The following is a 17,418-nucleotide window of genomic DNA, read 5'->3' as shown; positions in this document are numbered from 1 at the left end:
GCGAACTTCATTCAAGCTCCAAGAATATGTTCACTTGAATTCTACCTAAATTGCCTGAACAAATCCATATATGGATTTCAGCCAAATCCACATGCTTTCGCTGCATTACCGGTCGTAGAACCTTGCAGGAAGAGCGGAATATGATGTAAAATGTTTATAAATAAAGAAGGGTAAATATTTCACAGTTCGCATAATTGACTTACCAATAAAGTGAACATACCACTTGATGCCTTTTTTACGCTCTTTACGAATATAATAAACGATTCTATCGCGAATTCAAATTTAAGCTCTTTTTAGCTCTTAAAAATGACGAATTTTCAATAAAAACATGAGTTATGGGTCGTTTTCGACAAAATAATACAATGTTTTCTCAGTGACAAAAGTATTTATAGTTAGGTTAGGTCAGGCTAGGTCAAAAAGTGCTTGAATTTGAATTTGCGATAGACGCGATGATTATATTCGTAAAGAGCATAAAAAAGGCATTCAGTGGTATGTTCACTTTATTGGTAATTGAATTATATGAATTATGATATATTTACCTGAAGAAGTATATGTCTGTCTATCTAAAGTGATTTTTGTATCTGTATTAAAATAGAAAAAAATATAGAAGGTTGATTCACCAAAATTTTGCGGTCAGACTTCGCAAATGAAATTTTTGAGTAGCATGAACTGCAAAAACTAGCGAGACAGCTGACAACTCTCTTTTTTACTTCTATGGAAATTACCAAGTCCGGGTGAAGCTGGACAAGCAGCATCAAGAGCCATGCCCAGTGAGCAAAATTATAATCTATCACATTCATTAGCATCAATAGCCTCCACATTTTAATGATCCCCGTGTAAATTTTAAAAGAAAGTGTTTATTGTTTATTGTTATTGCATGAGAGCAACAAAATGTTGCTCTCATGTTGTAGTTCTTATTAATTTAGTTATCCCAATTGGTAGACTTTATTTTGATACCTTAATAATTTTGTAGTATGTTTCTTATGCCAAAGTAGTTTTAAGACTTAGCTCACTAAAGTACGTATTGAAAGGACTTTACCTCTAAGTTTGGTACTTTAAATAACAAACGTTTAAAAAATTGTAATTTGCTTAACAAAATAATCCAACTTCTAACATTAGCTATTAAATTAAACAAAGTTTTAAGAAAAAACGAAAAAACTATACTTTGGGCCAGAAAAATACTATAAATAATCATTATATATTTCACTTTTACAAATAAGAAGGCGTTATTAGTACAAAGTGAACCCTATGGCTTTTTCAACTACTTTACTAATTAATAAACTCATTAATTCAGCAAAAAACAAGCCAAAGTATTTGAAGAAAAGGAGAAAAGAAATAAACTGCTACAAATACTGAGAAGCTAGACGAAAAATGGATCCAAAACTTCAAAAAAAAAAAATTGCAGATAAAATCATTAATTCAGCAGATGGGACCAATTGACTTAATCAACTTCATTATTTTGCTTTTCTATTTGTGGGTGGACGGCGACATCAGTAAAAACAACATTGAATTTGATAGTGATTTACTCACTCTTGTATTCAGGAGGTAGATGAAGCAAATATTTCGTAAATACATTTATATTGACCTAATTTTGTTCTGGTCCATACTAGTGAAAAGTTGAAGAAACTAGTGAAGAAAGAGTACCAGCAATTTTAAGTCTGGCTTGAAAACGCTGGTTAGATTTGAATTTGCTCAACACAATAGAACCATAAGATGCTAAAATTTACTATTTAAGTAAGTCAAGAAGATGTTTAATACTATTGCTACTACTAATAACTCACTGCAGTACCAGGCCACCCGAGGCCAATATAGCTATGTACGGTTCTTCCCGTACAATATTTATTTATCGCCCCCTCTTTACACCCTTCCGGGAAGCTCCCATTTGCCTCAAATCTTTTCTTAAAACATTCTACCACCCCGACCAGGGACGACCTACTTTGCATTTGGCACTAGACGGTTGGCCATAAAGGACAATCTTTTTGAATGTGTCATCCTTCATCCACAGAAAAGCCACCAGGCCACCCGAAGCCAACATAGCTATGTACGGTTCTTCCCCTGCAATATTTATTTATCGCCTCCTCTTTACGACCTTCCGGGAAGCTCCCATTTGCCTCAAATCTTTTCTTAGGACATCCTACCACCCCGACCAGGGACGACCTACTTTGTGTTTGGCTCTAGACGGTTGGCCAGAAAGGACAATCTTTTGGAATGTGTCATCCTTCATCCACAGAAGATGTCCCAGCCGTCTCTGCCTTTCTCTCATTTTAGCTATTAGAAAGGGGGATTTAACCACACTTCTCGCACTGTTTACTGTTTGAGATAAGGTCAGTAATTTGGTCCCCAAAACAATCCTTAGGCAATTTCTCTAGAAACAACCTAGCAAATGTTCTTTCATTTTTACAACACCCATGTTTCAAAACACAGCTTCACCTCTGTCATCACTGTATCTCCCAATATTCTATTCTTGGTTTGCAGACTTATCTTCCTTTTCTTCATAGCTTTTCCGCATGTGAAGCCTTGGATATCATTCACTTGTTGGCCATTTTACGACCGGAAACTGTCGTTTCGGCACATTTTGTTGGACGTTAGATGCCAAGCAAGCGCATTGGGTGCAGTTAGACTTCTCACTTGACTGATATCTGGGTAGACACGTTACTTCAGCTTCTATTTTGACTTGAATTGCTGCTGAATTGCCTTCAATGCATGAATTGTTTTAAAATATGTCTGCTAATTAGAAATGCCGTTGGAAAGTCTGAGGTTTAAAAGCTATTTGATTTAGGAAATTGGATTCAACTGATCGAGTCAACTCACACTATCAACTTGAACGCTATTACTTTCATTCAGATAAGTTAATAACCTTATACTTTCCTCAAATAGGATTTTGCAAAGGATTCTAATATTTTTATTAAAGTACCTTCCAATGCTAAAGCAGGAAGCTTTTCTTTTGAAACAGGATTTGGTTGCTTTAATTCCTTATAAACCAAATTCACAACACTGAAGGGTTTGACCCGGGATATTTTTTTTATCAACAGAACGAATTGCCGTGTGAAAAATTAAAATTTTTAGAAATCAATTTGAATTTTTTTTAAAAATTCGTAAGATCACACAGATCTGAAAAAAACGAAAGTCAGAAGCATGAAACTTTTGAATTAACTATTGTGTTTTAAAGGTCGCGGATTTTGAATATGACTTTCATAGCATTCCAAAGAACGAAGTTCAGGACAGTAATAATACTATGCAGAACATTTTGAAGATGCCATGGCTATTGTTTGTCACCTTAGACATGCTGATTTCTTCTTAACTATGACTTGTAATTCTGATTAGCAAGAAATTAAAGAATCTGCACGAATTATATCGGATGAGAATGAATTTATTATAGAGCAGTCAACTCAGGATCGTCTCGATCTCGAAGCTCGAATCGCGAAACAAAAATTTGATGAAATAATCAATAATTTATTCATTGAATTCATACAAAAACCAATATTTGGAAAGGTGGCAGCATGTGTGCATACAATTGAAATTCAAAAACGTAGACTAGCACATATGCATTTGCTATTCATCATAAGTCCTGCCATGACTTATGATCAAACTGTCCTGGTGATCGAATTTATAATCTAGTCAAAATCGATGATCTAATTTCAGCTGAAATTCCAAACAAAGACAACCCTTTATTAAGAGTAATAGTGTTATCGTGGAAGATTCCAAATCCGTGTGGGAAGTTAAATCCAACTGTCAGTTGTATGATTAATAAAAATTGAAACTTTCAGTGCCACTTCAGTTCCATGATACAATACAATTCAGCTTCATCTCTCGCGGATGATGAAAAACGAAAGTATTTCTGTCGTTATAACCCTAAATTGGACAAGGAATATTGGAAATTGGAAAGGAATAAAGAAGAATTTTGACACGGCCTTTCTGTTTATCAAAAGGACTCTGATTATCATCAAAATGCATGTGATAATCGCCATATCACCATATAAAATGTCACATTAATTTTTGATAAATTGCCAGGATAGGTCTGATACAGTAATTATACAAATACATCTACAAAGGATGATTTTGCTTCAATAGGATTGTCGAAAATCAACGATGTTTGATTTATAATGAAGCAGACACCTATGTAAAAGGACGCAGCATTACATCAAATAAAGCATTTTGGTGACTATTTGGTTACGATACCCCAAGAAAAGTCAAAGGGTTCAACGTTTGAATATTCTTTTACCTGGACAATACTGAATGCAAGATATCAGCCAAGCCCGATTGGATTTGGTAAGTGGATAACAAGGTTCAATGTTAAAAGCGTATTTTTGACATGACCAGGTGTTGAAACACATGCAAAGAAACCAGAAAATTTTACTATTATCGAGAAATGCCTGAAAAGGGGGAAAAGGTACATGGGCATCTGAAACCCAGTTATTGTGAGTTATTGGTCAATTTTACAACGTAAATTATGTGTCTCATCTAGGGTGCTTCCACTTAAAAGTACTTCTCTATCACATGATGGATGTAACAAGTTTTAGAAGATCTCCTTACTGTAAATCAAGCTTGTTATACGACATAAAAAACAAGCCTGTCTAGCTCATGGCCGCTGATTCGACGATAAACAATGGATAGATGACCTAGAAAAGTCGGAACTGTCCAAAACACCTTCTGTAATGCGAATACTCTTCGTTCAGGTTCTTGTTTACCGGATATCCTGCAGATCTGAAAGGTCTTTGGGAAAGAATTAAGCATTAATCGATATTGTTAGCAATTATAATAAGCAGTAGTTAGTATTGCAATCAAACGTACTTATTTCATTATTGGATCAAAGTTAAATACGATGGTAATAGAAGGACGAACGCTGATTTGCCACCTCATGACTTTTGTTCTCTTCGGCAAAGTTCGGTCTACGGTCATCTTTATTCAAAATATAAAGGAAAGTCCTTGGCCTCATACATCTTCGTAAATTGGAGCCGTGGCATGAGCTCAAATGACCCATTTTCTAACCTCACTCATACATTTCTAAAATCCTAGTATTGCTTTGGTATCTAAGAGGTCTAACATGTCCATTTTTCAATTTCAGTAATTCTATGAAACCCCTTTCCTCGAAACACAAACGAAAGAGTAGTTTTTCTCATGAAAGTAAATCACAAATTAAAGCTTAAAACAAACTAAAATTATCATTCTTTGGAATACAGAACATGTAACTATAAAATTAGCACAAATGCTCTGATCTGACAGCTAATATCCCCTATGAGAGCCATGTACTATATCCGATATTTTTTTCAAAATTTGATGAACATGTCATGGATCTACCATCTTTGTGCGATTCAGCTTCCTTTTAAACAACAGATTTAGGCAGTAATTGAGTTATGGTAAATAGTTTGATTAGTGTGGGGAAGGTGCTTCTGCGTATTCTTGTGTAATAGTTTACTTACATGTAAAGAAACCACCCGTTTTATTTATAACTTTTTTTTTACTGTGCCTTTAAAGTTATAGTTATTTATGACAAATTTCTTGCCAGACATGCCAAACCAGTTGCAAGAATTATGGACAACTGCAAGGTCAAGGATAAATTTTTGTGGGAAAACAAATTAGAAAAAAGGCCAATTATAAGAAATATAACAATATGTTCTGATTTTGTGACAGAGTGAGCTTCCCATCCAAAGATATTACGGTGTGCATGTTTCTGATGGCGGGAGTGGCAGTAAACTGGACATTTGAAGAATTATGTGACCCAAAACTGCATGCAATACCGAACTGACTAAATTGGACATGAGACGGATGGGGAGGAGCTACGGCAGAAAGGACTAGAGGTCATTTCTTCATAAGAATTTATTTAAACCCTTTTATAAGAATGGCACGTATGACAGAAGATTTGATAAATCACTATATCAAGTGATTTTGAAATTACATTAAAATTCTTGTTATTACCATTGACTACCCGATTATGGAATACCCCTCTGCTTAACTGGAAAAAATTGCTAAAAGCAAACAGCTAAACACCATTTGAATCCATAAGAGGGTTTAATACATTCAAGGTGGTTACATAAGGGTTACTAATGGAATAATAACCCAGGTATTAGTAACGTATTAGGTTAGCTTGAGTAACCATCTGCAAGAAATTCTGAAGAAAGGGTGAGAAACTTTTTTCAGGTTTTATTTAGATTGAGATTCATAATCGATACTGGTCCAGCTAGGAGGAGCAAGGGGGCACTGATCCTATCTATACCATTCTCCCCTTCACACAAAAAACTCAGATGTGAATGTTGAGATGATATCTGACAGGAGACAGTGGGATGCCCCCCCCCCACTAACTGGTGGATTACTTTTCCTTTCACTGGAAAAAAAATTTATAACTGTCCCGTGACATGTAGGCATTATCAAAGGCTAAAAGAAGGTTTTAGTTATGTAACTAATTACAATTGCTTTTTCAGCTGAAAAGCAAATGGAATCCAAGCATAAAACAAGCGAACAATGTCGTTGATATTAGGGGGACCGCGGCCCATATAAACTCTCTGCTCTTTACTTAAAGTTTAACGAATAATATCCTAAGAGCACTTTTGCGGGTAACAAATGACCAAGAGCGTTTCAAAACGTTCGAAATTTTACATATTCATAATGGTGTAATGTTCATGGTTTTCCTATATATGTGGACATCCTCCTCCCCTTCCTCAGCCTCCAGGCGCTAAGGCCAAAGTTTTTTTTTGTGTATGACATTGTGTTGGGAGTAAAGGCTCATTTATGCATATTTGATTTACACAATAAAACAGGATTTGTCCATCTATGAGGAAACTCACCCTCACCCCCTACAAGAAACTTTTTTAGTTACGACTTTTTAAGTATAACTTTTTCCAAAATATTTTAAACGAATATTTCTTTTGAAAAATGCCATTTCTGAAATCAGACGGTAGTTGTCACCCCTCACCCACCTCCAAGTCGGTATCCATAGTGCAAACTTAGTTTAAATGCATTCCTTCAGCACTTTCCGAGGCTTTAGACACTCTTTTCCTCCCCCTTGTAAAAATAAAATGATCTATTAGTTCCTATTGGGTCCTATTAGTTGGTATATAACAATGCAACATTGCTATAACATATAACTGTTAGAACTGTCGTTTCTTATGTTAAATTACATAAAAAAAAACTAGTTTTTTTTAACTGAAAGTAAGGAGCGACATTAAAACTTAAAACGAACAGAAATTACTCCGTATATGAAATGGGTTGTCCCCTGCGCAATCCCTCGCTCTTTACGCTGAAGCTTTTAATTGTTTTAAAAAGCAGAATTGTGGCAAAGAGTCAAACTTTAGCGTAAAGAGCGAGGGATTGCGGAGGGGACAACCCATTTCATATACGGAGTAATTTCTGTTCGTTTTAAGTTTTAATGTCGCTCCTTACTTTCAGTTAAAAAAACTAGTTTTTTTTTATGTAATTTCTGAACGTTTTTGAATTAATGCATGTTTGATTTTGGCACTCCACACATAAATCATTAAAATAAAATTTGCATATTAATTCCTTTTTTGGCTGAATGGCGTTCTCTTAGTTTTGATCAGACGATTTTGAGAAATAAGGGATGGGGAAGGAGGCCTAGTTGCCATGCAATTTTTCGGTTACATAAAAAGGTAACTATAAATTTTAATTTTTAACGAATTTTTTTATTAATAAAAAATATACGTAACTTAAGAATAACTTACGTAATAAACTTCTATATTCTTTAATTTTTATTATGTATATGAGGGGGTTTGTACCCTCGTTAACACCTCGTTCTTAACACTAAATCGTAAGTTTTGTCCCAATTCTTTAAGAATGACCCCTGAATCAGAAAGGCCGTAGAATAAATAGTTGAAATTACTAAAAATACTACAGCATAAAGAGCGACATATTTATCTCCTCCTAAATACCTCGCTCTTTATGCTAAAGTATTTTTAGAACCCCTCATATGCGTAATAATCTCTGTTCGTTTTAAGTTTCAATGCTACTCTTTACTTTCAATTGAAAAAACTTTTCCATGTTTATTTTTTCATTGTTTTTTTGTATAGTAATTTTAGAAAATTCTGCGCCCTTTTCATTGAATTTCTGTTACCCCATGACATATGTCTCCAAGGAAAGATCCTCCCACATAGCCCCCTCCCCTCAACCCCACCCCCAAAATAAATAAAAAATTCCCTGAAAACGACTGTACACTTCCCAATAACCATTATTATATGTAAACACTGGTCGAGGTTTGTAACTTGCAGCCCCTCCTCCAGGGACTGTGGGGGAGTAAGTCATTCCCAAAGACGTAGTTATTACGGTTTTTGACTATGTGGAACAAAATGGCTATCTCAAAATTTTGATCTGTTAACTTTGGAGAAAAAAATGAGCGTGGGAGGGGGCCTAGGTGCCCTCCAATTTTTTGGTCACTTAAAAAGGGCACGAGAACTTTTCATTTCCGTTTGAATGAGCCCTCTTGCGACATTCTAGGACCACTTGGTCGATACGATGACCCCTGGGGAATTTGTCTTCTGGCAAAAAATACGAAATTCCACATTTTTGTAGATAGGAGCTTGAAAATTTTGCTATAGGGTTCTCTGATACGCCGAATGCGATAGTGTGATTTTCGTTAAGGTTATGTGACTTTTAGGGGGTAATTCCCCTATTTTCTAAAATAAGGCAAATTTTTTCAGGCTCGTAACTTTTGATGACAAAGACTAAATTTGATGAAACTTATATATTTAAATCAGCATGAAAATCTGATTCTTTTGATGTATATTTTAGCATCAAAATTCCGTTTTTTAGAGTTTCGTTTACTATTGAGCCGGGTCGTTCCTTACTACAGTTCGTTACCACGAACTGTTTGATAAAAAGAAAACAAGTTTTTTTTAACTGCAAGTAAGGAGCGACATTAAAACTTAAAACGAACAGAAATTACTCCGTATATGAAAGGGGTTGTCCCCTACGTAACACCTCGCTCTTTCCGCTAAAGTTTGACTCTGTCACAACTCTACTTTTTAAAATAATAAAAAAAAACTTTAGTGTAAAGAGCGAGGCCGGAGGGGACAACCCCTTTCATATACGGAGTAATTTCTGTTCGTTTTAAGTTTTAATGTCATTCCTTACTTGCAGTTAAAAAAAAACTTGTTTTTTTTTATCTAATTTCTTAACGTTTTTGAATTAATACATGTTTGATTTTGGCTCACCGCACATAAATAATTAAAACGAAATTTGCATATTAATTTTTTTGGGGTAAATGGCTTTCTCATAGTTTTGATCGAATGATTTTGATAAAAAGAGGGGTGGGGGAGGCCTAGTTACCCTCCAGTTTTAGGGTACTTAAAAAATCAACTGGATTTTTTTATTTTTTGTGCGAACGTTTTTGTTAGTAATAGACATACGTACCTTACGAATCAACTTAGGTAACGAAATCCTATACTTGTGTATTTTTATTACGTATATGAGGGGGTTTTCCCCTCGTCAATACCTCGCTCTTTACACTAAAGCTTGAATTTCATCTCAAATCTTTAGGAATGACCCCTGAATTGCAAAGGTTGTAGGATAAATAGTAAAAATAACTAAAAATACTTTAGCGTAAAGAGCAAGGCATTGTGGAGAAGACGAACCCCCTTATAAACGTAATATTTTACTTTCGTTTTAAGTTTTAATGCTACTCATTACTTCCAGGAGAAACAAAAATTTAGTTTCTCATTGTTTTTTCTTAAAAAATGATGGAAAATCCCGCGCCCCCTTCATTTAAAAATCTCTTACCTCATGATAAATTCCTCCATGGAAAGATTCTCGCACGTAATCCCCTCCCCCGACCCACTCCCACCCTAACGCGGAAAATTCCCCCTGAAAACGTCTGTACTTCATAATAACCATTACTATATGTAAACAATGGTCAAAGTTTATAATTTGCAGCCCCTCCCCCGGGAACTGTGGGGGATTAAGTAATCTTGAAAGACATGGTTATTAAGTTTTCGACTAAGCTGAAGAGAATGGCTATCTCAAAATTTTGATCTGGTAACTTTGGGGAAACAATGTGCTTGGGAGGGGGCCTAAGTGCCCTCCAATTTTTTGGTCACTTAAAAAGGGCACTAGAAGTTTTAATTTGCATTAGAATAAGACCTCTTGCAACATTCTAGGACCACTTGGTCGATACGATCGCCCCTTGGAAAAAAAAACAACAAACAAATAAACACGCATCCTTGATCTGGCTTCTGGCAAAAAAAAAAAACAACAAAATTCTACATTTTTGGAGATAGGAGCTTGAAACTTCAAAAGTAGAGCTCTCTGATACGCTGAATCTGATAATGAGATTTTCGTTAAGATTATATAACTTTTAGAGGGTTTTCCCCCCTATTTTCTAAAATATGGCAAATTTTCTCAGGCTTGTAACTTTTGATGGGTATAACTAAACTTGATGATAAGTTATGTATTTAAAATCAGCATTAAAATGTGATTATTTTGATGCAGCCATTGGTATCAAAAAATTCTGTTTTTTAGAGTTTTGGTTACTATTGAGCCGGGTCGCTCCTTACTACAGTTCGTTACCGTGAAATGTTTGAAAATGTATTTTTGTTTAGGCGAAAACATGCCACTGCTAAGCTTGCCTTTGAATTCAGAGGCTATGCAGCTCATCTTTTCAAACAGTTCGTGGTAATGAACTGTAGTAAGGAGCGACCCGGCTCAATAGTAACCAAAACTCCAAAAAGGGGAATTTTGGTGCCAATAGTTACAAAAAAAGAATCGTATTTTAATGCTAATTTTAAACATATAAGTTTCATTAAGTTTAGTCTTACCCATCAAAAGTTACGAGCCTGAGAAAATTTGCCTTACTTTAGAAAATAGGGGGAAACATCCCCTAAAAGTCATAGACTCTTAACGAAAATTACACCATCAGATTCAGCGTATCAGAGAACCCTACTGAAAAAATATCAAGCTCCTATTTACGAAAAATTGGAATTTTTTGTCAGAAGTCAGATCACGCATGCGTGTTTATTTGTTTGTTGATTGCTTTTGTTTCCAGGGGTGATAGTATCGATCCAGTGGTCGTGGAATGTCGCGAGAGGGCTCATTCTAACGGAAATTATAAGTTCTAGTGCTCTTTTTAAGTGACCAAAAAACTGGAGGGCACCTAGGCCCCCTCCCACGCTAATTCTGAGATAGCCATTTTATTCAGCATAGTCGAAAAACCTTATAACTATTTCTTTGGGGACGATTTACTCCCCCACAGTACCCATGGGAGAGGCTATAAGATACAAACTTTGACCAGTGCTTACATATAGTAATGGTAATTGGGAAGTGTACGGACGTTTTCAGGAGGGTTTTTTGGTTGGGGGGATTGTTAGAGAAGAGAGGGTTATGCGGGGGGAACTTTTCATGGAGGAATTTGTCGTGGGAGAAGAAAATTTCCGTGAAGGGGGCACAGGATTTTCTGGCATTATTTAAAAAAACAATGAAAAAATAGATATGAAATTTTTTTTTGCTGAAAGTAAGGAGCAGCATTAAAACTTAAAGTGAACAGAAATTATTACGCACATGAGGGGCTCACCACCTCCTAATACCTCGCCCTTTATGCAAAAGTATTTTTAGTAATTTCAACTATTTATTCTACGGCCTTTGTGATTCAGTGGTCATTCTTAAGGAATTGGGACAAGATTTAAGCTTTAGTGTAAAGAGCGAGGTAATGACAAGGGGGCAAGCCCCCTTTATATACGTAATAAAAACATACGAATATAGAAGTTCGTTGCGTAAGCTAATTCGTGAATTACGTATATCTTTTACTAATAAAAATGTTCGTAAAAAATTAAAAGTTCTAGTTGCCTTTTTAAGTAACTAAAAAATTCGAGGGCAACTAAGCCTTCTCTCCCACTCTTTTCTTCTCAAAATCATCCAATCAAAATTATTAGAAAATCATTTAGCCAAAAAACAAATATGCAACAATTATTCATCTGTGGAGAGCCAAAATCAAAACATGCATTAATTCAAAAACGTTCAAAAATTAAATAAAAAATTTATTTTTGTGACTCCCTCCTGCCCTAGCTAAGAACTTTGACCTTTTTCTGGCTCCAATTAGAGCCATAAAAGTAGGAGCGACATTAAAACATATAACAAACAGAAATTACTCCGTATATGAAAGAGGCTGTTCCCTCCTCAACGCCCCGCTCTTTGCGCTAGCTTTTTTTAATGTTTGAAAAAGCAGAGTTGAGAGAAAGAGTCAAACTTTAGCGTAAACAGAGGGGCGTTGAAGAGGGAACAACCCCTTTCATAATAAAGCGTAATATCTGTTCGTTTTAAGTTTTAATGTCGCTCCTTACTTTCAGGTAAAAAACTTGTTTTTTTTTATTTTAGTACTTCTAAACTGATAGCCTGTCTCAGAATTTTCGCTTGAGCCTTTTTTAGGAGCATGAAGCGTAGCATTGATCGTTCTTGGGCTAAAATTGTTGACTATGGCTACCTCAAAGATAGAGCCCCTTGGTGCCGCAAAACCCTGCTATCTTGTACTATCTATAATAACAATAGCTAAGAGCTCATATGGCATTTGTGACAAGGCCGAGAGCCAAGAGCGCATATGGTATGAGCTCTAGCGAAATTTTAAGAATAAGAATAAGATTTAAAAGGAAAATCGGAGGCTTAATACCAGTCGGGATTTAAAATAAGAGCTCTGAGTCACGAGGTCCTTCTAAATATCAAAATTCATTAAGATCCCATCACCCACTCGTAAGTTATAAATACCTCATTTTTCTGCTTTTTCCTCTCCCTTCAGCCCCCCAGATGGTCGAATCGATGAGAACGACTTTATCAAGTCAATTTGTACAGCTCCCGGACACGCCTACCAATTTCCATCGTCCTAGCACGTCCAGAAACACCAAAGTTGCCAAAGCAATGAACCCCAACCCCTAACTCACACAAAGAGAGTGGATCCATTAAGGCTGCGTTAATCACCTATCTACGACATTTGCTTATTCTACCCACAAAGTTTCATCCCGATTTCTCTACTCAAAGCGTTTTCCAAGATTTCCGGTTTCCCCCTCCAACTCCCCCCAATGTCAACAGATCTAGTTGAGATTTGAAATCAGAGCTTTGAGACATGAGTTCCTTCTAAATATCAAATTTCATTAAGATCCGGTCACCTGTTCTTAAGTTAAAAATTCCTCAATTTCTTTAATTTTTCCAAATTGACACCCCCCAGCTCCTCCAAAGTGAACAGATCCGACCCAAATTATCACGTATCTATAACATGTGTTTATTCGTCCCATCAAGTTTCATCCCGATCTCTCCATTCTAAGCGTTTTCCAAGATTTTCGTTTCCCCCCTCCAACCCCCTGTGTCCCCGAATTGAAAATGGAGCATCTGAGACATAAGATCCTTCTATATATCATGTTTCATTACGATCCGATCACCCATTCGTAAGATAAAGATACCTCAATTTTCACGTTTTCCAAGAATTCCAGTTTCCCCCTCCAACTTCCCCAATATCACCGGATCTGGTCGGGAGTTAAAAAAGAGCTCTAAAGCCCAAGATCCTTCTAAATATCAAATTTCAATAAGATCTGATCACCCGTTCGTAAGTTACAAATACCTTATTTTTCTAATTATTCCGAATTACTCCCCCCCCCCCAACTCCACCAAAGAAGGCGGATCCAGTCCGGTTATGTCATTCACGTATTTTGGACATGTTTTTATTCCTCTTACCAAGTTTCATCCTAATCTCTCCACTTTAAGTGTTTTTCAAGATTCCCCCCCCCCCAATGACACTTGATCCGGTCGGGATTTAAAATGAGAGATCTGAGTTACGAGATCTTTCTAAATATGAAATTTCATTAAGATACGATCACTCCTTCGTAAGTTAAAATACCTCATTTTTTCTAATTTTTCAGAATTAACCCTCCCCCCTAACTCCCCCAAATAGAGCGGATCCGTTCCAGTTATGTCAATCACGTACCTAGGACTTCTACATATTTTTCCCACCAAGTTTCATCCCGATCCCTCCACTCTAAGCGTTTTCCAAGATTTTAGGTTCCCCTCCCCAACTCCCCCGTATGTCACCGGGTCCAAAGTGGATCCGTGCCGGTTATATCAGTCACGTATCTTGGACTTGTTTTTATTCTTCCCACCAAGTTTCATCCTGATCTTTCCGCTTTAAGTGTTTTCCGAGATTTCCGGTTCCCCCTAACTCCCCCCCGTAATGACTCTGGATCCAGTCGGGATTTAAAGTAAGAGGTCTGAGTCACGAGGTCCTTCTAAATATTAAATATCATTAAGATCCGATCACTGCTTCGTAAGTTAAAAATACCTCATTTTTTTTAATTTTTCAGAATTACCCCTCCTTCCCCCCCAACTCCCCCAAACAGAGCAGATCAGTCCCAGTTATCTCAATCACGTATCTAGGACTTCTGCTTATTTTTCCCATGAAGTTTCATCCCGATCCCTCCACTCTAAGTGTTTTCCAAGACTTTAGGTCCCCCCTCCAACACCCCCCCCCCCTTCAATGTCACCAGATCTGGTCAGGATTTAATATAAGAACTCTTATGATAGGCTACCAAAAAAGGGGCTTACTGAGCATCCAAATGGAGCGAGCCACATGAGGGAGTCACAAAAAAGATTTCGAAGAAGCAGCAAATTCACAGGAAGCAGTAAAGAGTTAAACTTGAAGAATTCCTTAATTAAAATCAGTAGGGTGGTACTAAACAAAAACTTGAAAGCCAAAGTTTCAGGCCGGTGATAGAGTTTTGCGATTTACACATGACTGACAAGTCCCCTGGACTTACAGGCGAACGGGACAATTTATATTTTTCATACGGCTTGAGTTTAGGGCGTTAACTTGCACTTTTCTTCTTTTTTAGGAGAAGATGAAATCAGCACCAAGCAATGACTTTCACCAAGAAAAGAGTCACGTCAAATTGAAAATAAAAATTTGCTACAGTGTTGGCCACGTTTTAAATGATTTCTGTTCGTCTCTCTGGTTCACATATCTTCTTGTGTATTTTCAATACGTACTCAATATGGGAAGCACTCAAGCTGGAACGCTTCTACTAATTGGTCAGATCATAGATGGCTTAACTACTCCTCTAGTTGGCCTTGGGATAGGCAAAGGAAAAGGAAAGGCCCTGTGTTGTGGAAGACCATATAAAGGATGGCATATAATTGGTAATATTTCTTTTCAAGCGAGTTGTGTATTGATATAAAACCTCAACTTAATTGTTCCAGAAAGGGGTTCTAAAATTAGAAAGCTTTTACATAGACTTTGAGAAAACAGGTTTCAACTTTTCTTAGCTCATGTATAATACTTTAAAGTATTTACGCTAAAGTTTGACTCTTTCTCTTAACTCTACATTTTAAAACAGTAAAAAACTTTAGCGTAAAGAGCGGGGCGTTGATGAGGAAAAGCCCCTTTCATATACGGAGTAATTTCTGTTCGTTTTAAGTTTTAATGTCGCTCCTTACTTTCATATAAAAAAACTTGTTTTTTTTTTATTTAATTTCTGAACGTTTTTGAATCAATGCATGTTTTGATTTTGGCTCTCCGCAGAGGAATAATTAAACCAAAATTTGCATATTTATTTTTTCTTGGCTAAATGGCTTTCTCATAATTTTGATCGAATGATTTTGAGGAAAAAAGAGCGGGGGAGGAAGCCTAGTTGCCCTCCGATTTTCGGTTAATTAAAAAGGCAACTAGAACTTTTAATTTTTTACGAATCTTTTTATAAGTAAAAGATATACGTAACTTATAAATTAGCTTACGTAAAGAACTTTTGTATTCTCATGTTTTTATTACAAAAATGAGGGGGTTCACCCCCTCGTCAGTACTTCGCTCTTTACACTAAAGCTTAAATTTTGTCCCAATTCATTAAGAATGACCCCTGAATCACAAAAGCCGCAGAATAAATAGTTGAAATTGCTAAAAATACTTTAGCGTAAAGAGCGAGATATTAGGAGGAGATGAACCCCTCATATGGGTAATAATTTCTGTTCGTTTTAAGTTTTAATGCTACTGCTTACTTCCAGCTGAAAAAAACTTTTTCATATTTATTTTTTCATTGTTTTTTTTTAAGTAATGCTAGTAAATCCTGCGCTCCCTTCATGGAAATTTTCTTCCCCCATGACAAATTCCTCGATGGAAAGTCCCCTCAGCATATCCCCCTCTTCTCAACTCCTGCCTCCAACCAAAAAATCCTCCTGAAAACGCCTGTACACTTCCCAATAACCATTACCCTTCCCACGGGGACTGTTGGGGGTAAGTCGTCCCCAAAGACATAGTTATAAGGTTTTTCGACTACGCTGAATAAAATGGCTATCTCAGAATTTTGATCCGTTGACCTTGGGAAAATAATTAGAGTGGGAGGGGGCCTAGTTGCCCTCCAATTTTTTTGGGCACTTAAAAAGGGCACTAGAACTTTTCATTTACATAAGAATGAGCCCTTTCGCAACATTCTAAGACAACTGGGTCGATACGATCACCCCTGGAAAAAAAAAAAAAAAAAAAAAAAAACAAACAAACAAATAAACACGCATCCGTGATCTGCCTTCTGGCAAAAAATATAAATTCCACATTTTTGTAGATTGGAGCTTGAAACTTCTACACTATGGTTCTCTGATACGCCGAATCTGATGGTGTGATTTTCGTTAAGATCCTATAACTTTTAAGGGTGTTTCTCCCTATTTTCTAAAATAACGCAAATTTTCTCAGGTAGTAGGACTAAACTTGATGAAACTTATATATTTAAAATCAGCATTAAAATGCGATTCTTTTGATGTAGCTATTGGTACCAAAATTCCATTTTTTAGAGTTTTGGTTATTATTGAGCCGGGTCGCTCCTTACTACAGTTCGTTACCACGAACTGTTTGATACAGTTATGAAAACTCGATTTATTTTTGGTACAAAGTTCGCGGTAGCGATGCTAGCAGCTGGGGAAAGGAAACTAGCAGTCTGAATCTAAAAGTCGGAGCAATTCACAGCTTATATACCAACAGTTCAGAGCTATGGTGTTCCCGCCTATGTTGTTCCCGCCTATGGTGTTGTAGCACGATCTAAGCGTAGGAGCGCAGGCTTCGAGGAAGCGTCAAGTTCAGAGCTCTGTACCAAAAGCTTCTCAAGGGCAAGATAGGAGTTGTCAAAACTGTATTGGTGTCTAAGCTGTAGTCGGGAGTCCTGTGAATCTGAAGTTAGGCAAGCTTGCTAATTTTGGTATCCATCGAATTCAAATGTATCTAGAATTCGGGATAATATGGATTTTGATGGTAAAGAAAATTAAAAAAAGGAAGTATAGATAACAAGAGAGTAGATACGAAGAGTGTCACTGAAGTTCTTACTTGCAAAAACCGTTTTAATCGAAAAACATAGCCATTAACATAAATGCAAAAAAACAGGGAACACATATTCGTCACTGTACTACCTCCAGCCCCTTCCTACGAACGAAAAACGTGAAGTCATAATAAAACGCTTAAGTCTGATACAA

The 17,418-nt window shown here is 36.5% G+C and overlaps 1 protein-coding gene across 1 annotated transcript in view; it reads left to right on the top strand.

Annotated features, from left to right (window-relative positions):
- Positions 1 to 6,009: 6,009 nt before the first annotated feature.
- Positions 6,010 to 17,418, top strand: part of LOC136035517 (major facilitator superfamily domain-containing protein 12-like) — a 52,130-nt gene continuing 40,721 nt past the window's right edge. The window contains exons 1-2 of the mRNA XM_065717359.1: positions 6,010 to 6,120; positions 14,805 to 15,108. Coding sequence (XP_065573431.1) covers positions 14,811 to 15,108 — 298 coding nt within the window. The 5' untranslated portion in view covers positions 6,010 to 6,120; positions 14,805 to 14,810. The remainder of the gene's footprint in view (positions 6,121 to 14,804; positions 15,109 to 17,418) is intronic.

Source organism: Artemia franciscana, chromosome 14 (genome assembly GCF_032884065.1).
Source record: "Artemia franciscana chromosome 14, ASM3288406v1, whole genome shotgun sequence".
Taxonomy (NCBI): Eukaryota; Metazoa; Arthropoda; class Branchiopoda; order Anostraca; family Artemiidae; genus Artemia; species Artemia franciscana.
Note: the sequence above shows the minus strand (reverse complement) of the source record. Positions and strands in the feature narration are given on the sequence as shown.